The 24,433-nt window shown below is 37.9% G+C and overlaps 1 protein-coding gene across 4 annotated transcripts in view; it reads left to right on the top strand.

Moving 5' to 3' along the window:
• The window catches only part of Hif1a (hypoxia inducible factor 1 subunit alpha), a 47,846-nt gene extending 28,853 nt beyond the window's left edge, over window positions 1–18,993 (top strand). For 3 of the 4 annotated variants that reach the window (XM_048361811.1, XM_048361812.1, XM_048361813.1), the window contains exons 5-15: window positions 700–812; window positions 1,913–2,115; window positions 6,447–6,553; window positions 7,588–7,735; window positions 9,014–9,234; window positions 10,178–10,464; window positions 11,725–11,835; window positions 11,952–12,388; window positions 16,189–16,291; window positions 16,713–16,839; window positions 17,487–18,993. In XM_048361811.1, the coding sequence (XP_048217768.1) occupies window positions 700–812; window positions 1,913–2,115; window positions 6,447–6,553; window positions 7,588–7,735; window positions 9,014–9,234; window positions 10,178–10,464; window positions 11,725–11,835; window positions 11,952–12,388; window positions 16,189–16,291; window positions 16,713–16,839; window positions 17,487–17,638 (2,009 nt within the window). In that variant the 3' untranslated portion in view covers window positions 17,639–18,993. The remainder of the gene's footprint in view (window positions 1–699; window positions 813–1,912; window positions 2,116–6,446; window positions 6,554–7,587; window positions 7,736–9,013; window positions 9,235–10,177; window positions 10,465–11,724; window positions 11,836–11,951; window positions 12,389–16,188; window positions 16,292–16,712; window positions 16,840–17,486) is intronic. The other variant, XM_048361814.1, reaches the window with a different exon arrangement.
• The last annotated feature ends 5,440 nt before the right edge of the window (window positions 18,994–24,433 follow it).

A 24,433-nucleotide genomic window follows, 5' to 3' on the forward strand; every position in this document is an offset into this window, starting at 1 on the left:
TCTCAGTTGTGAAGTTTGGAATGGAACTCCAGAGACTTGAATTGATCTATTTCTTTGCTCTAGGTCCGTAATTTTATTTTATTTTTTTGTGGCCCTGAGAATCAAACGCAAAGTCTCACATGTTAAGCAAGGATTCTACCACTAAGTTACACCTGTAGCTCCTATTTGTAGCTGCACTATTTTGACTTTTATTTCTTTTGTTGTTGTTGTTTTGTTGTTGTTGTTGGTCATAGGAATAAAGTAGAAACAATTTCCTGTCTGCTTCATAGGATGATTTAAGGCAAAAACCCTTTGCTACTGAAGTTAAATTTTTTTTTAACAGTTTCTCATTATAAATTGAGCAATTACATTTGATAAAAGCAAATCAAGAGTTTGCTTAGTTTCTTTTTTATTTGGGAGCTGGAGGGAATGAACCAAATCGTACAGTTCTCCTCTTTCCCTATGGTTTGTTTAATAGCTCGGATGATTTAACTGTTACTTTATTATTCCCAACTTTTTCTCCCATCAACTGGAGAATCCCAACAGTCACTACTGCTGAGGAGAGGATGCTAGGCCCCTTGGATGTGTTGGAATAGGTCAAAGGGATATGTGTGAATCACTGAGTTAATGCTGGGACTTTAACAGCATGTAGCTGCTGGTACTTTGCTACTCTTACTGTACACTTAGCTATGAGTTAAAACTTCCTCCTGTTTTTACTAGGCCCTGTGAAAAAGGGTAAAGAACAAAATACACAACGAAGCTTTTTTCTCAGAATGAAGTGTACTCTAACTAGCCGGGGGAGAACGATGAACATAAAGTCTGCAACATGGAAGGTAAGTAGGATAGCTTTAACATTATGACATGGGAGCCAGGCATGATGGTATATATACTTATAATCCCAAATACTAGGGATCATAGATAAGAGGATCACTATTTGAGGCCACGCCAGACAAAAAAGCAGCAAGACCCCACTTCAATCAGTAAGGTAGGTTCAGTGATACATGCCTATGATATCAGCTACATGCAAGGCATAGGTAGAAACATCATGATCTGAGGTCAATCCCAGACAAAAATTCAAGACCCTACCCTCAAAAAAATAACTTGAGCAAAAAGGGCTGGGAACAAGGCTCCGTAGAACAACCTGCTTAGCAAGCATGAGAGCCTGACTTCAAACCTCAGCACCATACCCAAAGAAATGTATGAAGGAAAATTTTCCTTGTTTGCAGGCTTTCACTTGTTTGTACTTTCAGTTGATTTATGTGTGATTTCCCCACATCTAGAACAATCTAGTATTTTGCCAGTTTAAAACATGAACTTATGGGGCTAGGAATATGGCCTAGTATCAAGAGTGCTTGCCTCATATATATGAAGCCCTAGGTTCGATTCCTCAGCACCACATATATAGAAAAGGCCAGAAGTGGCACTGTGACTCAAGCTGGCAGAGTGCTAGCCTTGAACAAAACGAAGTTAGGGACAATGCTCGGGCCCTGAGTTCAAGCCCCAGGACTGGCAAAAACAAAACAAAACAGAAAAACCAAACAGAAAAACCATGAGCTTAAATTTTGTTAAATTTAAGATTTGTGTGCCAAGGCAGCTTAATCCATTGGTTTTGCCAACCATCCAGTATGAATTCTAGTAAGAATTTAATTTATATTCATCATTATACCATTACTTTGCTCAGGGTTGAAACAGTCATCAGAGCAAAATATCATCAACCAACTCCAGTGACCAGATGTACAAAAAAATCAGTTCAGGCTTAAACAAAGAGGATTAGAACATAATCTGTACCAAGGGAATCCTGGGAAAAATATTTATAGACTTTCAAAAATGCACTCAATGATAGTAAATCTTGCCGAAGCTTGTCCTGTCAGATTTAGCTACTTACCTCTGCAATTTTGTTCTACCAAAAACAACATTGTTTCTTTACACATAGGTACTTCACTGCACAGGTCACATTCATGTGTATGATACCAACAGTAACCAGCCTCAGTGTGGGTACAAGAAACCACCCATGACCTGCTTGGTGCTGATCTGTGAACCCATTCCTCATCCATCAAATATTGAAATTCCTTTAGACAGTAAGACTTTCCTTAGTCGACACAGCCTGGACATGAAGTTTTCTTACTGTGATGAAAGGTAAATTAGTTATACAAAGTAATATGAAAACTACAGCCTTTTAAAACAGCCATCATAGTTAAGACTCAGCAGTAACTTTATGCTTTCACTAAGTTGAATAGAGTGATAGATCTGGAACTCAGCAATATTAACTTTGTACATTTAATTTAGCCACTTTTATTAAACATTTACTGTGGATTGTGAACATTGTCGGGTGGGTGCTATATAAGTACTGTTTAAGATGAAGTTGTCTGCCTCATTTAAAATGAGAAAGTAAATTTCAAAGATGCACTGTGCGTGTAGGCTAGGCCACAGTGTTTTTGGTTGTTTCTTTAACAAATACATTTTCCTAAATACGTTGAACCACTACCCTTGCTTTCTACTGCCATTTCCCAAACTTCTTTCTGTTACTATTGTAAAATTGCCAACTTGACAGATACTCTTCTTCAATATAAACTATTTCAGTTACTGAACTGTGTCATGATTGCTCCCTTACAACACCATAAACTGCTGCTCCTCTAATAGCTAACCTCATTAATACACCACTGCAGATGGACATCAACCATCATCCACCCTCATTTTGGTCTCTAAATCATAGAAGTTCCTGTCTGCATGTATCTTTTCATCCATTTCCACTTTTACCCTTGCCCTCCTGTCACTTAGTTCTTTACCGCATTATTACCTTTGGCTTGATTGGTTATTATAATAGTTTCTTCAAGTACATTTCTATTAACAGCTCTGTGCCCCTCTAATCTTATGTGCCAGAAAGTGAATATCCTAATGTGAAGATCAGTTCATGCTAATCTCCTGTTGAAAATGTCTCATTTGTTTCGCAAAATACTACGTGTAATATTTTTATTTCTCAAAAGATGTCCATTTTAAAAGTCTAAAAGAAAAATAGACTTATACTGTAAAATCTAAGCTTCTTGGAATGCCAAAGATATTTATGATCTGGTCCCTACCTCTCCAAATTAATTGGTGGGGGAGAGGGGGAATTGGGACTCAGGACCACACTCCATCTGGATGTGGCCTCAGTATCCCATAGCCAGAGTCTCACATGGTATTTTCATGTCTAATGTCTTTACTCATGCTTTCCAATATGAACATAGTTCTTTTCCCACCTGATGTATGCTTGCCTTCTAAGGCCTACTCTTCTGTGTCGTTTTCTATGTTCCTTCAAGAAGATATGTATGTATTTTGTACATAATTATCTCATTTATTCTATGGTTGTCTTCCCTCTCTCCCTCCCTCCCACCTGTACTGCTTGTACAATAGAATAGTTAAATGCATAGACTCTGTAGCCAGAATACCAAGTTCTGACACAAGAATTTTCTTTGCACATCATTTACAACCTTTTTCTTTTTTGTCAGTCCTGAGGCTTTAACTCAGGGGCTAGGCACTGTCCCTGGGCTTTTCTGCTCAAGTCTAGCACTCTACTTACTGCTTTGAGCCAAACAGCACCATTTCTGGTTTTCTGGTGGTTGACTGGAGATAAGGGTCTCATGGACTTTCCTGCCCAGGACAGCTCTGAACCATGATCCTCAGATCTCAGCCTCTTGAGTAGCTAGGATTACAGGTGTGAGCCACTAGTGCCCACTTCAGTTTCAACCAATTTTAAGCACTTAGCCTTAATACAAATAAGAATCCTTGAACGAGTCTTACATAATGATTTTAAGACTCAATATCATTATCTAGGGTAAGGGTCACACCTCAAAGACTAGTGTGAGGACTACAGGAGTTTGTTTTGGTATAATGTACTCCCATTAGTATCAGTTTTAAGAAAATATAGAAAAGAAGGGGTATTTTGGGGGGGAGGGGGGTTGTTTTGTTTTGTTTTTTCCCTGTTGGTTGTGGGGCTTGAACTCTGGGCCTGGGCACTGTCCCTGAGCTCTTCAGCTCAAGGCTAGTAAAGAGCCACTTTTTTTTTTTTGGCCAGTCCTGGGGCTTGGACTCAGGGCCTGAGCACTGTCCCTGGCTTCTTTTGGCTCAAGGCTTCCCTCTACCTCTTGAGTCACAGCACCACTTCTGGCCTTTTCTGTTTATATGGTACTGAGGAATCAAACCCAGATCTTCATGCATGCTAGGCAAGCACTCTACCACCAAGCCACATTCCTAGCCCCAGAAAAGAACTATTTTGTAGTGTACATTGTTGACACTCAGTGTTTTTGGTCATGATGGAACAGAGATGCTTGTCCTACTATTTTGAGGAGTTTTTGTTGTTATTAATTTTCCTCTTGGCAAATGTGTAATGAAGTATAAGTAGGCTGAGAAGAGTAGAAAATAATGAAGCAGAAAGAGAAAAGGGAGTGTTTTAATAGATATAGTTGTCATGAAAGGAGTTAAGAGTAAAGACACGGGAGAGTGTGAGGGAAGAGGTGAAATTGTAAAAAAAAAAAAAAAGAAGTACTCATTACTTGACTTAATGTAACTATAACCCCTCTGTATATCACCTGTATAATAACAATAGATGATTTTATTTTTAAGGAGTAAAGACAGCCAACTTAAAGATAACTAAGAGAGGGAGACTAGCTTTCTGGTCAGAGCTCTTTCTAAGAGCTTTTTGATTCTATAACCCTTGATAACCATGACATGAAAAAAATGTGCCTGGTTTTAAGAAAACCTTACATTAAATTGCTAACATCCAGAATACTACTACACAGAGTAGTACAATGAGTGATAATCTACACATTGATTTGGGCATCTCCTGTGTTCATGGCCCTGATGTCCACAAATGAAGATGAACCATTCCTCCCGTTAAGATGCTTACAGTGAATGAATGGTTAGTGAATGGTTGCTTTAAGATCACAGGTTCTTAGTTCATTAAAAATCATTTTCAATAAAAATTTATGTATTTTCTTATTTTTAATGTTACTATGTAATGCTCTAAAGTTAAATTTACCTTACTCCCTTCAATATAAATAAAGCTGACTAGGAAAACAATCTGGTATCCCTTAGTAATGAACAAAATTGAGTAGCACTTATAGACATCTGATTAAATCACAACTTCCTAAGAAAAAACATAGATGACCTTCATCTGATCCTCCTGCCTACTTCCCTAGTCCATCTCCCCTCACTTGCACTCACTAATCACATCAGAATCTGTTACAACAGGTTAAGTATTTTCTCTACTGTTTGATTCTGTATCTTTTATCTGAAACGGTTACTTTTAAAGCATTCCTTTGTAATGCTGCCATCTAGTGTTAATGTGTTTGGGGATATCATTTTGTGAAGTAATAAGGAGAATTGGTTTTGTTTTTGATAACTTTTATGTTTGTTTTAGAATAAACTTTGTAGATGGCATATCTTGCCTTAAAGTGTGAGAGCATAAATTATGAAGTATGACTTACATATTTTATTAACAAAAATGTGCCACTGCAGTCCTTCTTGTAATTAGGTGTTTTCTATTTTCTTTTAAGATGCAGCCCAATATATAACTTTTCCTTGCATCTAAGTAAGAAAGTCCTTTAAAATCTAAAGGCTTAGAAATATAAGCATTTAACTCATTTTTTTCTTCCCAGAAAGTTTTTAGAAGAGAATATTTCTTTGTAGCATAATACTTCCTTAGCTAAGAAGATGAGAGAGCCATATGGCCTAACTAGATTAGCCTTCAGCGGATTTTCAGTTTGATGCCATTGCTTCATCTGAAATTAATTCTCATTATTTCATGCAACTAATTGTAGGCTCTAAGTAAAGAGGATCTTCTAAAGCCGTAACTATTCCTTTACATCCTAATTAGTGAATATACTCTTTGGTTAATGATCCTAGATTTCTGTAGCAGATACTGATTCCTGAAAAATAATATGAATTTAATCTGTCTTTTAAAATAAATGTTGGTGACTACCTTTATAACTTCTATTTAGTTTTGTAGTGTTTCATATTTATTAATAGTCTTCCTTGTTACCATCAGTATAAACAGGCTTGGGCAAAGAGGTAAAGAGACAAATATCAAGGATGACTAACCTGGGTGCCAGTGGCTCACATCTGTAATCCTAGCTAATCAGGAGACTAAGGTATAGAGGATCTTAGCTCAAAGCCAGCCCAGGCAGAAAAGTCTGTGAGACTCCATCTCCAAAATAGCAAGAAGCAAGCCTGGCAATGTGGGTAAAGTGGTAGAGGATCAGATAACTAAGCACGCTTCACAAGTGCAATGCCCTGAGTTCAAACCCCAGCACTACCAAATAAAAGAGTAAATCTTAGAGGACTTACAGAAGAGTATGCTATTTATAATTATTGTAACATCTAAATTTATTCTGAGCAAAGAAAATAAAAACTTTAATTTTGAAGATTTATTTCGCTTTTTGTCATTTACTCTGAAGGAAAAAAAATGCTTATGTTTTCCCCCTCCTCAACAGAATTACTGAATTAATGGGGTATGAGCCAGAAGAACTTTTGGGCCGCTCAATCTATGAGTATTATCATGCTTTGGACTCTGATCATCTGACCAAAACTCACCATGATAGTAAGTACAAGGAAGGAACTGAGAGAGATATTCTGATTATTTAACTCTTACAATCCCTACTGTTTGTGTATTTAACTTTATAACTAAAATTAAACACTCTTCCTAGGCTAAATATATTTATGGACTTCAGAAGGGATCTTGATGGTTATTTAAGTCTTTGCTTTGTACTTGTTAAAGTAAATATCTATAAAGGTGGTAATATATACAACTTTCTGACATTTTAATACAAAGACTTTTAAAAGGCAGATATGCAAATATGATAGAATATTTAATGATTTGCAGAATGTGTCTATCTAAATACTGAGATAAGTGATTGGTATTTAGTGAATCAGTGAAGGTGATCAACACCACATATATTGGGTAACAGTTACCCTAAACCTAAGATACTCTGCATTTCACTTAAGTGAATATCATTTAATGTCCTAGAGTAAGATAAACTTTGGAATTTTTTTACTAGTCTGTTTAATATGTACCTAACATTGACTTCCTAATATGATTAGTGATACCTGAATGTCCCTGAATTAGTGTGATTAGCCATGAACTTCAGAGTAAGCCCCTACTCTGCTGTCAGGATGTGAATAGCATCATTATGATTTGTTCACTATCTTCTCCCAAATCAATAATTTAGATTTCCTGAGTTGCCAAGGCTACAATATGGTATTTATATTCAAACTGCTAAGCACAAATTTTTGGAGTGTGTTGGGTTCTCTGGAAACCAGCAGGAATTTAAAGAAATAAAAGTGCCAGTGCCACTTGAGTGTTCCCTATGGAATCAAGCATTCATCCTTCTCTAGTCTGATACTTTCACTGTAATAAACCATTGAAGGAATTTTCTGCTGTCTCATTCCTGATTGGTAGGATAGGAGTATTTTACTTTGGGGGTACTTATTTTCCACTATGTTGAAATTTAGTCACAATTGCTTCCATTAAGGTGAACAACTCTCTCCTGTCTAAAGCATTGACCCACATTCAATTGTAGGTTTAACAAAAACTTCAGTTATTTTCTCTACAATTCTTTTTCTTCTCATTCCTAGTGTTTACTAAAGGACAAGTCACCACAGGACAGTACAGGATGCTTGCCAAAAGAGGTGGCTATGTCTGGGTTGAAACCCAAGCAACTGTCATATATAACACCAAGAACTCTCAACCACAATGTATTGTGTGTGTGAATTATGTTGTGAGGTAAGCTTAGGAAATAAACATTTTGGGGAGTGCAATTAGTAACTTTTGGTGTTCTGTTTCTTTATAGGAAGAGTTTGTTACAATTAATTGAACTTTCTTTTACTGCTGTTTTTCTTTGTGATTATGAGTTTTAATACTCTGATCTAGGTTTCTAGGCCAGCTATTTTAGTGATTTCTCTAAAAACTATCACTTGTCTATCCATGCACTTTCATTCGTTTTTTAAAAAAGAAGTTGGAAAAATGACCCTATGTATGAGTTACTTTTCTCTAGCCATACGTACAGCTTGAGGCAACTGCTATTGTAGTAGAGAGAATACTGGCCTTGAGATTGTTAAGTGTCAGAGCTTCAATAGTCACTAACTCTGTGACACTGGAGAACTCTTATTTCTCACAATCCCATTTATGTAGGTGAGATAATAGCACTTCCAAAGTTATAGAGCAAATGAAAGTCTCAGAGTATTACAAATGGTTGTAAAATGTAGTATGTGGCTTTGGATCTATTTTAGTAGGTTCAGTTAAAAGACTATATTAGGAAGAGTATGTATACTTTATGTTCTAGGACCATTATTAAACCATGCCAAATTGGAAATTTCAGATTTTCTGAAGATCTGTCATCTCATATCTTTGTCAATTTCCTTGTTGCCAGTTCTCTTCCCAGAGCATATCTGAAGGTTTAAATTAAAATTAAATATTTCAGTTTATCCTCTCTTGTGAATATCATTGGGTGTTTATTTTATCATGTTGCCACTCAGCTTTCTTGCTCATAGCTGGCACTCTACTACTACCATGCCTCCAGTCTAGTATTTTGGTGGGCTAGCTTTAAACCATGATCCTCCAGGTCTCAGCTCTCTGAGTAGTTAATATACAGGTGTGACTCATTGGCACCTAGCTTGATATTGGTATTTTAAAACACTAAGTCTGACAACGTTACATTAGGCTGAATGAATATTTAAAATGTTACTTTTGTCCGGGCACTGGTGACTCGGGAGGCTGAGGTCTGAGGATCATGGTTTAAAGCCAGCCCAAGCAGGAAAGTCCATAAGACTTACTCCAATTATCCACCAGAAAACCAGAAGTGGTGCTGTGGCTTCAAAGTGGTCGAGCACTAGCCTTAAGTGAAAAAGCTTAAGGACAGTGCCCAGGCCCTGAGTTCAAGCCCCACAAAGCCAGAAAAAAGTTATTATTCTATAAGGCAGAAGTTAAGAGATGGAAGTCCTGATTTTGTCCATCCTCATCATGTCAAGTGTTCACTTAACTACAAATCTCTTTTTTTGACAGTGGTATTATTCAGCACGACTTGATTTTCTCCCTTCAACAAACAGAATGTGTCCTCAAACCAGTTGAGTCTTCAGATATGAAAATGACTCAGCTGTTCATCAAAGTTGAACCAGAGGATACAGGCAGCCTCTTTGATAAACTTAAAAAGGAGCCTGATGCTTTAACTTTGCTGGCCCCAGCTGCTGGAGACACAATCATATCTCTAGATTTTGGAAGCGATGGTGGGTTATTTAGTTATTTTGTAAATCTCCTAAACTATGATTTTACAAGTCTTCTTTTAATTGATTGAACTTTGACTTTTTTTGTTGGTAGACATTGGACATTGCTTATACATCTTGTTGTTCATAGTCTTCTTAAGCTTAAATATTTTTTGCTCCTCTAAATGGGAATTGTTTCAGAGTATCTGTAGGTATTTTGTTCCATTCTAATGCTCCTCCTCACTCTGCTGTTTCTGTATTCTGCTGTCAGACTCTGAACTGTTTAGTGGATCTGCACTGCAATATGCAATAGGTATCCTTGCATTAGAAGATAAACCAGCAGTCCTGTACCGTAACAACAGACATTGAAATGAACAGTGTAATTTCAAAGTAGGTCAAGTTTTAACATGTAAAAAGGCTGGAGCCTGTTTCTGTAGTGTAGCAGTTACCTCCCGTGCCCGCGTGAAAACTTCCTAGTTACCAGGTAGACATACTACTTATGGTTGGCAACCAGTAAACTAAGTTGGTTAGAGGGCAGTGCTAATAAAACTGGAATTAGGCTGGGAATGTGGTTTAGTGATAGAGTGGTTGCCTATCATTCATGAAGCCCTGGTTTAGTTAGATCCTCAGTACCACATAAACAAAGCTGGAAGTGGTACCCATGGATCAAGTGGTAGAGTACTAGCCCTGAGCAAAAGAAGCTCAGGGACAGTGCCAGGCCCTGAGTTCAAGCCCCAGGACTGGCAAAAAAAAAAAAAAAATCAAAATTGCAGATCTCCAATGAATGTAGGTTAGCAGGTGTTGTCAATAGTAGACTCTAAAGGTAACTGAATTATGGTTATATTATAGTGTCTTTAAGCTTTTTGTTGATTGATATAATTTTATAAATCTTCTGCAAAGAAGAACTAATTTTTGTATGTGTTAAGTTTCTTGTGTTCTTTAGATATATCGAATGTTTCCTCTACAGACACAGAAACTGAAGACCAACAAGTTGAGGAAGTTCCATTGTACAATGATGTGATGTTCCCCTCATCTAATGAAAAACTATCGGATATAAACTTGGCAATGTCTCCATTACCTGCCTCTGAAAGTCCAAAGCCACTTCGAAGTAATGCTGACCCTGCACTCAATGAAGAAGTTGCATTAAAATTAGAACCAAATACAGAGTCACTGGAACTTTCTTTTACCATGCCCCAGATTCAAGATCAGCCAGAAAGTCCTTCCAGTGGAAGCACTAGACAGAGTTCACCTGAGGTAGGTGCCATGAAAGAAACATTTAAGAACTGATCTTTAAAAAAAATCTGTCTTGATATTAATCTTACTTTTACTAAAACTACACTTGGAAGTAGGGTAACAGATCTGATTATTAAAACTTGTTAAATACATTTTAATAGATGGTATCTAATCTTTAAGTACTTCTTAAAACTGGCAAAATTGGGTTAGATTTTATATGTAATAGCTTTCTAATCTGTTCTTTGCTCTAAAATGTTTGGTCATTTTGCTGACAAAAAGAAGTCTAATAAAACTGTGAGAGAGACCGGTTATATGCTTAGAATGACCTTCTATGGTGTTTTTAGTGAGAATTCTTGCCCAGAACTCCTCATTTAAGGGTGTGCGGGTCCCCATCCCCATGAGTAACTATGAGAATTTTTAGGCTTGCTGCAGGAGTAGGAGTGTGCCTTCTCTATGCAGAGGTAGGTTCTCGTGAGTGTTTGACTTAATTGTTCAATTAGGTGCCATCATGGAACTAGAGTTACTCTATAAGGTTACTTTTCTTTCATTATTTTCTTATTTGCAGTACTGAAATTGAAGGGTCTCACACTTGCTAGCCAAGTGCTCTTCCAATAAGCTCTATCTTCAGCCTTCCTCTCTCCCACCCCATCTTCTTTTGAGGCACGGTCTCCCTTAATTGCCCAGGCTGGCCTCAGACTCTGGATTCTCCTGCCTTAGCCTTCAAACTAGCTAGGACACAGTTATGTTTCACCACACCTAGCTACATTTTGTTGTGTAGAATAACAGATAAGTGCATTTTTATCTTAGCTTTTGTAAGCAGTGTTACAGTGAGAAATAAGTACGCTATCAAAATTAGCTACCAGTATAAGCTCAAACATGTAACTTTTTAGTTAGATAATACTTGATAAATGAACTCAGGTGTCAGTGGCTCACACCTGTAATACTACCTACTCAGGAAGTTTATATTTGAGGACCATGGTTTGAAGCCAGCCTGGGCAGGAAAGCCTGTGAGACTCTTATCTTCAATTAACCACCAAAGGGCCTGAAGTGAATCTGTGGTTCCAAGTAGTAGAGCCTCTAGCTTTGAGCAAAAAGAAAACGCTCAGGGACAGCACCCAGGCCCTGAGTTTACACTCCAGGATGGCATTAAAAAAAAGAAAAATTTAATAAGTGAGATAGCATTTGTGTGTTTTCTAAGGTCTAGTTTGAAACTTTTTACCCTAAGAAAAACATATGGAGACTTTTTTGGGAAAGGGTAAATACCTTTAACTCCTTTCACAGCCAAACAGTCCCAGTGAGTATTGTTTTGATGTGGACAGTGTATTCAAGTTGGAATTGGTAGAGAAACTTTTTGCTGAAGACACAGAGGCAAAGAATCCATTTTCAAGTCAGGTATGAACCTGTTCATTTTGTATCAAAATTATTAACTTACCTTGAAGTGACTGAGTTTGTTTTTCTCTTACAAGGTGTGATCATTGTGAAAAACTGATGCATTTGTTGTTTTAAAGGACACTGATTTGGACTTGGAGATGTTGGCCCCCTATATCCCAATGGATGATGATTTCCAGTTACGTTCCTTTGATCAGCTGTCGCCATTAGAAAGCAATTCTAATATGAACACAGTTACAGTCTTCCAGCCAACTCCACTACAAGAACCTGCTATTAATACCGCCACCACCACTGCCACTGCCACCGCCACTGCCGCTGCCACTGATGAATTAAAAACAGTGACGAAAGATGGTATGGAAGACATTAAAATATTGGTTGTATCTCCATCTCCTACCCACGTACCTAAAGAAACTACTAGTGACACATCATCATCATCATATAGTGGTACTCAAAGTCGGACAGTCTCACCAAACAGAGCAGGAAATGAAGTCATAGAACAGACAGAAAAATCTCATCCAAGAAGCCCTAACGTGGTATCTGTCATTTTGAGTCAAAGGTATTTATATGTAATATTAAAATTATAGTTGTTTTGTGTTTTAGCAAGCATGTGTAATGTTAAATGGTTTCTATACATGAAGTGATCTCCCTGATGTATATGCTTTAAAGAACATAAAATTAATATTACCAAATCAAGCAATCAAAAATACTATTTGTAGGGCGGGATGCATTGCTCAAGTGGTAAGAGTACCTGCCTGTCAAGAGTGAGGCCCTAAGTTTAAACCCATTTTTAAATAGTTTTCTCTAAAACAACTATATCAACTGTCCAAATGGAGGAGGTAAGAGAGGGCTTTCCTAACACCTTTAGGAACAAATTCCAGCCAGTCAGTTCTATAAGTATGTAAGGATGGTCCCAGGCACACTTCTTGTAATTGTAATTGTTTAAATCAGACCAGTTAATTATCCTCATTACTTAGGTCCTTCTAACTTTTTGAGCTGTTTTTAAGCTTACCTGAAGAAAGGACCTTCAATTTAAGGATAGTTTCCAATCATCTATTGAACTTGATCATTTCTTTGTGTCTAGGGTGAGCCTTGTACCACAATCTTCCTACCTCTGGCCTCCCTGGTAGCTGGGATTTCAAGCATGTGACACCACGTACATACAAGCTGAGCTTGATCTTTACTCCTTAGAAATTGAAATATGTAATAGCCTCTCGTACAAAAAAAATTATGTTGTACATACCTACTCAACTCAATGATGCTCCTGTCTTTCATTTCATATTTTACATTATCTATATTAGAGGCTACATTCATCTTTTAATTTTATATCAAGAATCATAGCATGAATTATGACATTCTTTCTATGGGATGAAAGTGTTTGAGCAAATATTTGTGCATGACCCATTTTTTTTAAAGTTGTAATTTCTACATGCAATTTGTAATAGGACTTGATGTATCTTAAATTTGAGGCCCTACTTAGAGGAAAGAAGTCTTAAGCTACTCAGAAGAAAACGATTCCTTCTCCAAACATGCCTAAACTGAGTTTTCTGTCAACAGCACCAGGCAAGAAGCATGGCCATAACCACATTGTGGCTTTCTTCCCATGCCCTTCATCCCTCCCTGAACTAGACTGCTGGGAGAAACCTTCTTTCATTTGAGCTAGGAAAACATCTTGGGACTTTAGATGAACTCAGAAGTACTTTGAAAGTAGAGCTGTGGCTCAAGTGCTAACCTTGAGCAGAAAAAGCTAAGAAACATCATCCAGGCGTTGATTTCAAGCCCCATTACTAGCATAAAAAAAAAATGTTTTAAAGAAGTACTTTATAGCTAGCATGGTTACACTTGTTTATAATCCGGAGTTCAGAAGGTTGAAGATAGAAGATCATGGAATCTGAGGCCAGCCTGGACTTTATAGCAAGACCTTATCTCAAAATCAGACAAAAAGGATTTTATAAGTTACTACCCAACTTGACACCTTGAGCTCCCCTGGAGAGTGATACTAATATTTAGTTCAGTATCTCACATAGTAGGTATTCAGTAAATGTTTGGGTGATTAGATGAAATAAACGACAATGATTAGTAATTTACAGGTCATTATTTAGCTATAAGGATGGAGTAATTCAGTTTTCTGTTCCCCATGCATTCTGCTTGTCAAAACCAAATTCTGATACCATAACACTTTAGCAATTGTAATATTTATTCCAATATTAATTCCAAACTAAACATTTAAAGAATTGAACCCTCGGGCCTAGTGGCAAGAGTGCTTGCCTCGTATACATGAGGCCCTGGGTTCGATTCCTCAGCACCATATATACAGAAAATGGCCAGAAGTGGCGCTGTGGCTCAAGTGGCAGAGTGCTAGCCTTGAGCAAAAAAGAAGCCAGGGACAGTGCTCAGGCCCTGAGTTCACGGCCTAGGACTGGCCAAAAAAACAAAACAAAACAAAGAATTGAACCCTCAAAATAGATGGGAGCTTTTTTTCCCCTACCACTCTATATAATTATTTGCAAAAATCAAAGCATCAACCTAAACCTCAAGGTTTTTCAGTTTTAGAGCAAGGATTAAGAAAGAAATTATTGCAGTACTCCTACTAAGGTGATATCTATGTGTTTTATTTTTTTATGCCTGTCCTGGAGCTTGAATTCAGGGCCTAGGCATTGTCCCAGAGCTTTTTTGCTCAAGGTCAGCATTCTTCCACGTGAGCCTCAGCTCTACTACTGGCTTTTGGGTGGATTATTGGAGATGATAAGTCTCATGGACTTTCTTGCCTAGGCTGGCTTTGAACCATGGTCCTCAGATCTCTGCCTCCAGAGTAGCCAGGATTATAGGCATAAGCCACTGGCACCCAGCTGCTGAGATATATACTTGCTGGGAATATGGCCTACTGGTGGTTGAGTACTTGCCTTGCATACATGAAGCCCTGGGTTCAATTCCTCAGCACCACATATATAGAAAAGGTCAGAAGTGATGCTGTGGCTCAAGTGGTAGAGTGCTAGCCTTGAGCAAAAAAGCCAGGGCAATGCTCATGCCCTGAGTTGAAGCCCCAGGACTGGCAAAAAAAAGATAATGTACTTATATAAGAATTTTAAAGCCCTCCCATTTATCTACTTGGGTTTACAATATTTTTTAAATTACAACAAAAAACGAAGGTAGGAGAAGGGAGTAAAAATCATTTATCCATTTGTTTATTTTCAACTTTTTGGAATTAAGCAAGGAGCTATTATGATTACATATTAATGGATTAGGGGGAGGTCTTGAAAGCCAAAATTATTTTAACAGAATTCTTATACTTAACTCTCTGTAACAGTTCCTCACAGTTTAATTTTAGTTACAGATAGCTCAAATTTGGTAACCACATCAATACGGATGGTCAATTCACATAACACATAGGTCACCAGAAGGGGAAATGGCTATCTGCAGACCAAGGAGGGTTATTTGCATTACCCACAAGTAATGAGCAATGGGACTTTAACAGCTTAATTAGTAGGCCTCAATCTCCTGTTTATAAGAGACATGATATACCTGTTTCACCTATCTTGGGAATTAGGGTGAGATTAAAATAAACTATAAATATGAAGTGTATTATTAGTTGAAATGGGAGCTTAATCTTATAGTTAAGTAATTCTAAGACTATCAGTGTTTGTATTAGGTAGCTGATACATGGCTCTCTCTCCATGACTTATAGTACTATCCATTCTAGGGGTTTTTTTGGGGGGGGAAGGAGGGTGTTGTTATTGTTGTTTAAAAGATAATGTCCTACTATGTAGCCCAGGCTGTCAACTTCTTGCCTCAGCCTCCTGAGTGTTGAGATTGCGGGTGTGTGCCACCATATCCAGTAGGTTCTATTTTAGAAAATAGGGGGAGGGGCTGGGGATATGGCTTAGCGTTAGAGTGCTTGCCTTGCATGCATGAAGCCCTGGGTTCGATTCCTCAGCACCACATAAACAGAAAAAGCCAGAAGTGGCGCTGTGGCTGGAGGTAGAGTGCTAACCTTGAGGCAAAAAAAAAAAAAAAAAAAAGGAAGGAAGGAAATAGGGGGAGTACAAAGGGTGTAGAATTTTTTTAATTGAACTGTTGGGCTAGAGGGTGTAGCTCAGTGGTCACGGACTTGGCTAGAATGTGTGAGGCCCCACGTTTGTTCCCCAGCAGTTCAAAAAACAGTGAACTGAACTTTTTTACCTTTATCATAATAAACCTTTACCAGGCAAGAAAGTTCTTTTATGCATGTAATATTGCAGTATTGAAAATATTAATGTTGGGAAACTAAGGCATTTTGTAATTTAAGAGCTTTTTAAAAAAGAATTTTTAAAAGTAATAATAAAACAACCATATTATATAGAATTTTTTTTCTTTTTGCAGAAATACTGAGGAAGAATTAAATCCAAAGATAATAGCTTTGCAAAATGCACAAAGAAAACGAAAAATGGAAAATGATGGCTCACTTTTTCAAGCAGTAGGAATTGTAAGTGTGAGAGCAATGTTTTTCTTCTTTCTTCTCTCTCTTTTTGGGGGCACAATATGTTGCATTTCTTCTCTAGCTAATTTGCTGTTCCTGAGTAGCTAGGATGACAGGCGTGAGCCACCAGTTCTTAAAACATGTTTGATGCGTTCTTGGTGTAAAATACCCAACAATACAGGTGTATTTTGAATAAGGAGTGGCATTTTCCCATTATTCTACCCTATACAGTATCACCAGCCTCACTAAGTGGAAAGTATAGAGTAGCATTGGTCGATGGCAAATAATTTTATGAAAATATTAAGAGAAAGAAAATTAAAAAGTAATTTAGGGTAGTATTCAAGAAACTGGTCTTTATGTTGCCATCAGAGTTTTTGATTATTAAAAATATTCAATATACTAATCTTGAAAATAACTTTTCTTTTAGGGAACATTATTACAGCAAGCAGATGACCAAACAACTACTACATCACTTTCCTGGAAACGTGTAAAAGGATGCAAGTCTAGTGAACCAAATGGAATGGAGCAAAAGACAATTATTTTAATACCCTCTGGTTGGTTTATTATTTCTTCTCATGACTGTCACAATGCAATTGAAATATACAAAACTTTATCCCCAGTGAGAGTGATTCTTGTTGTTTGGCAAGATTAAAAAAAAAAAGAAAAAAGCCAGGCACTGGTGGCTTACACCTGGAATCCTAGCTACTCAGGAGGCTGAGATCTCAGGATCATAGTACAAAGCCAGCCCGGGCAAGAAACTCCACAAGACTATCTCCAATTAATCACCTAAAAGCCAGAAGTGGAGCTGTGGCTCAAAGTAATAGAAAAAGCTTGGGGACAGTGCCCAGGCCCCTTGAACAACAACAACAAAAAAGATTTAAAAGCAAAAGTACAGTTGTAATAGAAGAATAGATATTTCAAGATAGAACTTATTTGTTAGTAATTCTCTTTTATATATCTATATTTTTCAACATCAGTAGAAGTTGAAGCTTGTAAATTTTTGTGCTTTCCCCCCCTAAGTTTTCACTTCTTTTTGACTTATATATCTATTATCCTATAAGCACTTTGGTCATAGTATTGGTGGGTTTTTGTCCAGTAGACTATTAAACACTTCCAGAAGATTGTTTTATTTTCCCCCATACATAGCACATAGTAGGTGTTTCATCATCTGATGAATACTTAAGTGTCTCTGTTTTTTCAGATTTGGCATGTAGACTGCTGGGGCAATCAATGGATGAGAGTGGATTACCACAGCTGACCAGTTATGATTGTGAAGTGAACGCTCCCATACAAGGCAGCAGAAACCTTCTGCAGGGGGAAGACTTACTCAGAGCTCTGGATCAAGTTAACTGAGCTTTTTCATAATCTCATTCCTTCTTTTTTCTTTCACCCCTTTTCTTTTTGGACACTGGTGGCTCATTACCTAAAGCATTCTATTTATATTTTCTATATCTAATTTTAGAAGCCTGGCTACAATACTGCACAAATTCAGTTCAGTTTTGATCCCCTTTTGACTTAATTTACATGAATGTTCTCTTTTTAATATGTTCTTTGATGCCAGATCACGGGCAGCGCATTTTCACAGCTCCTTGGGATTTAAACTATTGCATTGCAGTAGCATCATTTTAAAATGCACCTTTTTATTTATTTATTTTTGGCTAGGGAATTTGTCCCATATCGAATTATTTTTAATAAAATGCCAATATAATTTTTTAAATAAAGCAGTAACCTTTCATCATGATCATAGGCTGTTGAAAATTTTTTACTGGTTTCTTTTTTTCACACTTTACATAAGTAATGCTTTTCCAGCAGTACATGGTAGCCACAATTGCACAATATATTTTCTTAAAAAAATACCAGCAGTTACTCATGCAATATATTCTGCATTTATAAAACTAGTTTTTAAAAAGAATTTTTTTTGGCCTATGAAATTAAACCTGGAACATGACATTGTTAATGTTATAATAATGATTGGTAAATGCTGTATGGTTTATTATTTAAAATGGGTAAAGCCATTTACATGATAGAAAGATATGCATATATCTAGAAGGTATGTGGCATTTATTTGGATAAAATTCTCAATTCAGAGAAATCATGTGTTTCTATAGTTACTTTTCAGCTCAAAAGAAAACAGTACCCTACGTAGTTGTGGAAGTTTATGCTAAATATTGTGTAATTGATATTAAACTTAAATGTTCTGCCACCTTGTTGGTATAAAGTTATTTTGAGCAGACTGTAAACAAGAAAAGAAATCATGCATTGTTAGTGAAATTGCCTAGTATGTTAATTTGCTCAAAATACAATGTTTGGTTTTATGCACTTTGTCGCTATTAGCATCCTTTTTTCATATAGGTTTCAATAATTGAGTAATTTTAGAAGCATTATTTTAGGAATACATAGTTGTTGTAGTAAACATCTTGTTTTTTCTATGTACCTTGTACAAATTTTTCATTTCTTTGCTCTTTGTGGTTGGGTCTTACACTAATTGTATTGTTTTGTTACATCAAATAAACACCTTCTGTGGACCAGGCCCCTTTCGGTCAGCTTTTATGTTGAAATAATACTTGCTTCAACACCTTCAGCTCATAAAATTGCTTCCCAATAATTTAAGTAGTTCATGAAAATTACATTGTACCTTTCTTCATTTATTGCCATGGCTCTAATGTATACTGTGTCCCATATTAAATAATAACAAGTATTGTAAAGAATATCTTTTTAGAAATTTGTCGTTTGTAAATTTATGAGCCTATTAAAGTATAAAACAAAGTTTTAATATTACATTTTTAGTATGAATGGAATGAGTGAAACAAATCATGAAACATTGTAACAGTATGTTTTAAGGGCTAGTGGTTCCTCTAAAGATTTTACTTATTCCCAGGTAAATAAAGTTAGCACCTAAATGAAAATTTGCTCAAACCCCTAAAAGTAATAAATGGCAAAGAAAACCTAAGAAATGCTTTTTTTTAATTACTGAAAATCAACCCCTATACCTAGAAATAACTTTAAAAAATTATTGCAAAGGTGATATACAGCGGGGTTAGTTACATAACTCAGGTAAGTACGTTTCTTTTTGAACTGTGTCACCCCCTCTCTCCCTCCCTCATTTTCTCCCAGAGGGTAACTTTTTTTGTTGTTGCTAAGTGTGTTGCTAGCTGTTGAACAAGCGATCTACCACTGAGCTACACCTCTAGGGCTGTAAGCTTATTTTTGTTAACAAATTACATAACGAGGGTTTTGGATCCTGTAAGCAGAGGTATATATATTAGCCAACATTAAACTACAGATCTCTTTGATGGCTGTTTTTTAATCTTAGAATGAGTATGTGATTATGAATACATGAGGATATTGGAACAAAAGTTCACAATAATACTCAATTCAAAGTTCGAGAGCACAAGTATGCTTCATCTCTAATACTAATGCAAAGTACTTCGTTTTTGTTTTTTTTTTCTTCCTGTTTATGTGGTACTGAGGAATTGAATCCAGGGCTTCAAGCATGATGCTAGGCAAGCACTCTACCACTAAGCCACATTCCCAGCCCACAAAGTACTTCTATAACTTAAAAATAGTGCTAGAGGGGCTGGGGGTATGGCCTAGTGGCAAGAGTGCTTGTCTCGTATACATGAGGCCCTGGGTTCAATTCCCCAGCACCACATATACAGGAAAAACAGCCAGAAGTGGTGCTGTGGCTCAAGTGGCAGAGTGCTAGCCTTGAGCAAAAAGAAGCCAGGGACCGTGCTCAGGCCCTGAGTCCAAGCCCCAGGACTGGCCAAAAAAAAAAAAAAAAAAAACTAGTGCTAGAGGTGACATTCTAGAGTAAAGTAGTTGCATAATATTCCTAGGTCACAAAATAAAGACGTCGTGCATATTAAATAAAATCTAGAAGTTTATGTCTGGTTTTTCAATTATTAGTAAATGAGCAAATTATGTAATGGTCAGAAAAATTATGATAGCAATGATTGAGCAGGAAAGCCATGTTAATGAACAGTAGCTCCGCCATTGGACTCCCCTGTGTGTGTCAATGGTGTAACAGTATAACAAAATGAGTACCAGCAGGAAGCTGGAACTTGGGGGGGTGGTAAGGTCAAAGCAAAGGCCTTCATAATATTCAATATACCTATGTAAAAATGGAACCAGGTAAATTTGAAGGCTTGGATGGGGTTGGGCTACATGGGAGAATGATGAAAGTGGTAACTTTGATAAAGATGTATTGTACTCATGAACTGGCATGTCACACTGAAACCCCTTTGTACAATTACTTAAAGACAATAGTAAAGAACAGTTGATCTGTAGGTCTAGGGAAACCTAGGCTACATAATGAGACCCTGTCCAAAAAACTGGAGTTGGAAGAAAGACAAGTACTCACTTTCACTTGGTGAATGAAAGTCACTTGGAATGCTGAAAGATAGGCCAGATAGAATGAGCACTTTCTTTTCCAGTATTGCATACCATCACAAATTCATTGTATTTTCATCCAAGGAATATGACCCAGCCCTCTAATTCTTAGAGGCTGTTCCTTCCATCTCATTCCTGCCCCTCCTCACGTATGCCTGTTTCCCTCTTTTCTGGGGCCGCCAAGAGTGAATGATTCAAGCTAATATTACCTCCACCATGAAGAAGGTATAACAAAGGGGTTTATTTTGTTCCTTTGTTCAAAGTGCATCACAGATAAGCTTAGAACTGAAAAATGCTTACCCAGAGAGCTGACTGCTGCCACGTACAATGTTCACAGCCTGAGCTAAAAGTGAACCTAACATCTGTTGAGCATTGTGTGCTGGACTTCGTGCTAAGCATTTTGCATGCTAACTCAGTTGTCGGAATTAGAGTTTATATCCCATTCGGTGCATTTGAAAGTCTTAGCTTTGTGCACAAGTAGGAAGCCTGGTGTACTAACCACCAGTCCCACGGAACACACCCTTTGCCCCAGGCCCACTATTTAAATAATAAAAGAATGCCTGAGGGTGTCAAAATGGAGGGTTGGTTGTCTCTAGAAAGTGAGATCACCAGCTACTGGAAGGGAGTGTCCAAAGAGGAGAAGCAGAACATAAATGGAAATGGAAAAGTATTTTTGGAGAACCATTTGTTGGAATTTTGAGCATAAACTAAATATTCAGATTAATTCCCAGGCAAACTGGAACACTGGAATATAAGTGACTCGTGTAAAGGGTCTCTCAGAGCTATTTGACCTTACAGCACAAAGAGATGTTTCTTTTCTTTAAAACACTTAAAACTCCATAGATACTATTCCATATCTTGATTTCTTCCTACAACCCTCTTAACAGGTTTGAAAGATGTTACCCGCTCTACAGAAACGTAAATGTCCTGGAGCTTCAAAGTTGTAATGCCATGTCAAAAATAGGTTGCAAAGAGTAAGAACCATCCTTTGTTTTTAATTTTTGTGATTTGGTTCAATAAAAGCTTCTCAATCACGTTACCAGCTGAGGGAGAAAACTTTTATTGGCGTGTTCTAAGCCTGTCACGAATCAAGTTGGTTCATATTTCTTTCCCATATCCCCACTCAGAGAATTCTTTCAAGCTGTAGAACTTGATATCTAAGAGACCTCCCAGCCCCCGTCCTATAAAACCCACCCTTCACCACAAACCTGGCGGTGCAGGCCTCCTGCAGATCGCTTGTATTCACACCTTTCAGAAGCCTGGACATCGTTTTTATTCTTACCTGTAATGATGGTTTTAACTCCAAGACGCGGCTCAGACACCCGATCTCCGTGTGCTATTTAATTCCCTTTATTCCCTGCCTTGGCTCCATTCCGGGAAGGGAGAAAAAGACAGGTAGCCCGACAGCCGCGGTAGGCAGACCCTTGGCGGGACCCGCTCCTTTCTAACTCCCGGTCCAGCGCGTCCCTCATGGTGAGGATGCGAAACGCCGGCCACGCCCCGCGCGCCGCAGGCCACGCCCCGCTACGTGCTGGGGCGCTGCATCCCAGCCCGGGCCCCCAGGCTCTGGCCGGTGCGTGTTGGCCGCATGTGCTGGGCGCGGTGGCCTCCCGCCTACGTGTGCGAGCGCATGTGCGAGGCCTGGGCTCACCTCGGGGGGGCCTCCCGCCTTTGTCCTCCCCGCTGGGTCCCTGACAACTCTTTTGGATGTGTTGGGGGGACGGGGCGAGGGATGTCCCCGTCTCTCTTTGAGTGTCCAAGTAAATTCTTTAGTATGGGACTCTGTCCTTCGTGGATCAATGAACTTTCTGAAGTTTCTGAGCCTGTTAGACCTTGGTGAACTATGTTGCATTTATTTTACATTAGTCTTAATCTAATCAAAAAGATGAGAGGAGCTGATTGTTTCAGTTCATCACTCCCAGAAGAGTTGGTTTATTTTAAATAAGGCACTTTGCGATACGCCTAAAGCAGTGTACAGGAACTTTATCTCTGTCCCAGGTGGTGAGTGTTTTGTTTGATTGAGTTGGGGGAAGGGGTCTTGTTTTGTTTTGGTGTTATTTATTGTATGCCAGCCATTGAAAATCATTGTGGAGAAGATAATCCCCTGGCACAGAAAGGAGGTGAATACGGAAAAGATTGGGGCCTTAAATAAATAGAAGCTCCTGTAATCTTAGCACTGTTTATTGTCAAGTACAAAGTCAAGTATTGTTTTGAGCAACCTTGCCTGGCATGTCCGTAGTTCACTACATTTTACATTTTGTTTCCTAAAGGAAAATTCATTATGTGTGTATTTCATAGGAAGGATACATTATTTTTTTTTTAGAAATGATTGGGATGTTTAAATACTTTTTGCTAATGAAAACTTACCAATAGTGGGTATTTAATTAGAGAGCTGCCATTTAAGAAGAGTGCTAACATCCTTTTGGTCCTGTGGATGCATAAATCATTACAGCTAGGCTACTGAGGGCAGGCTTAGAGGGTCCTGCAGTGTTTACCAAAAACAAAACAAAACAAAAACTTATACTTGCTTAATGTTCTTGTTTTGTTTCTAGGTGGCACAGGTGTTTGAACTCAAAACCTCACACTTGCTAAGCAGGACTCACCTCCAGCCCCATCAGTTGGACTTTTTAAAAGTTGAAAAATGTTACGTGTATATATAGCCTGACAAATAATTTAAGATTCTGTAAAGCCAAATCTGTCATTAGAGATTGTTGAAATAATAAATACCAAGATACTCTATTTTAGGTAGGGATCCTTTCCAAATACTTGTAGCTATAATTGGCTCTTTGAAATGTATTTTTCAAAATATGATCTGTATATAATGCCATGACAAAATCTCTTATATGAGTACTAAGTATGTATGGGAATCAGCCCTCAACTTGCCTTGCTCCTGATCTGCTGGTAGAGTGTTTAAAGGGAAACCCGGAAGGGAGGGGAGGGGAGGAGAGGGGAGGGGAGGGGTACTTTGCTTCAGCCCTTGCTGATTCTTAATCTTCCCAGCTGCAAACATTTGTTACCTGTGAGCTTCCTTCACACTTTTTTTTCCTGTTTATTACCTTCAGTGATAACTTAGAGATGTCTTATCTTTCCTCCTTAGCCCTTAGTTTCTTGCAAGCATAGTCTCTTATCGTGAGTCTTCCTTGTTTTGGTCCAAAACCCTTCCTCTCCACGCAAGCACTGCACACATGTGGTTGAAGGTGGAAAAAGATTTCAAGATTTCAAAGATTTCAAGACCAGAAAGAATTGGGATCAGAGGAAACTGAATGGGGGAAATAAGTCTCCCAGAGAATGCCTTCATTCATGATCGATGGAGGTCTGAATGAATGCAAGGTGTCATAAATACTGTAGAACACAGACCTTTCATGAACATGGTTGTTAACTCTGATTTTGTGAAGCACTGAAATTTTGCAAATATTGTTAAAGGCTAAATTTGTGTTTATTGGCCAATTATGATGCTCAACCTTTGCTTTTCATGAGTTGTCTGCAGCTTGGTACTCTAGATCACCAGATTGCTCATATTTAACATGCCAAAAATCACCTCCTTAATCTGAATGTCAGTGGTTCACATCTATAATCCTAGTTACTCAGGAGATCAAGAAGCCAGTCTAAGAAGGAAAGTTAACTAATCAATCAGCAAAAGGATGGAAAGGGAATTGTGGCTCAAGTAGTAGAGCTCCATCCTTGAGCAGAAAAAACTAGGGGACAAGAGCCCAATCCCTGAGCTCAAGCCCCAGTACTAGCACCAAAACAAACCAA

This window comes from Perognathus longimembris, chromosome 14 (genome assembly GCF_023159225.1).
Source record: "Perognathus longimembris pacificus isolate PPM17 chromosome 14, ASM2315922v1, whole genome shotgun sequence".
Lineage (NCBI taxonomy): Eukaryota > Metazoa > Chordata > Mammalia > Rodentia > Heteromyidae > Perognathus > Perognathus longimembris.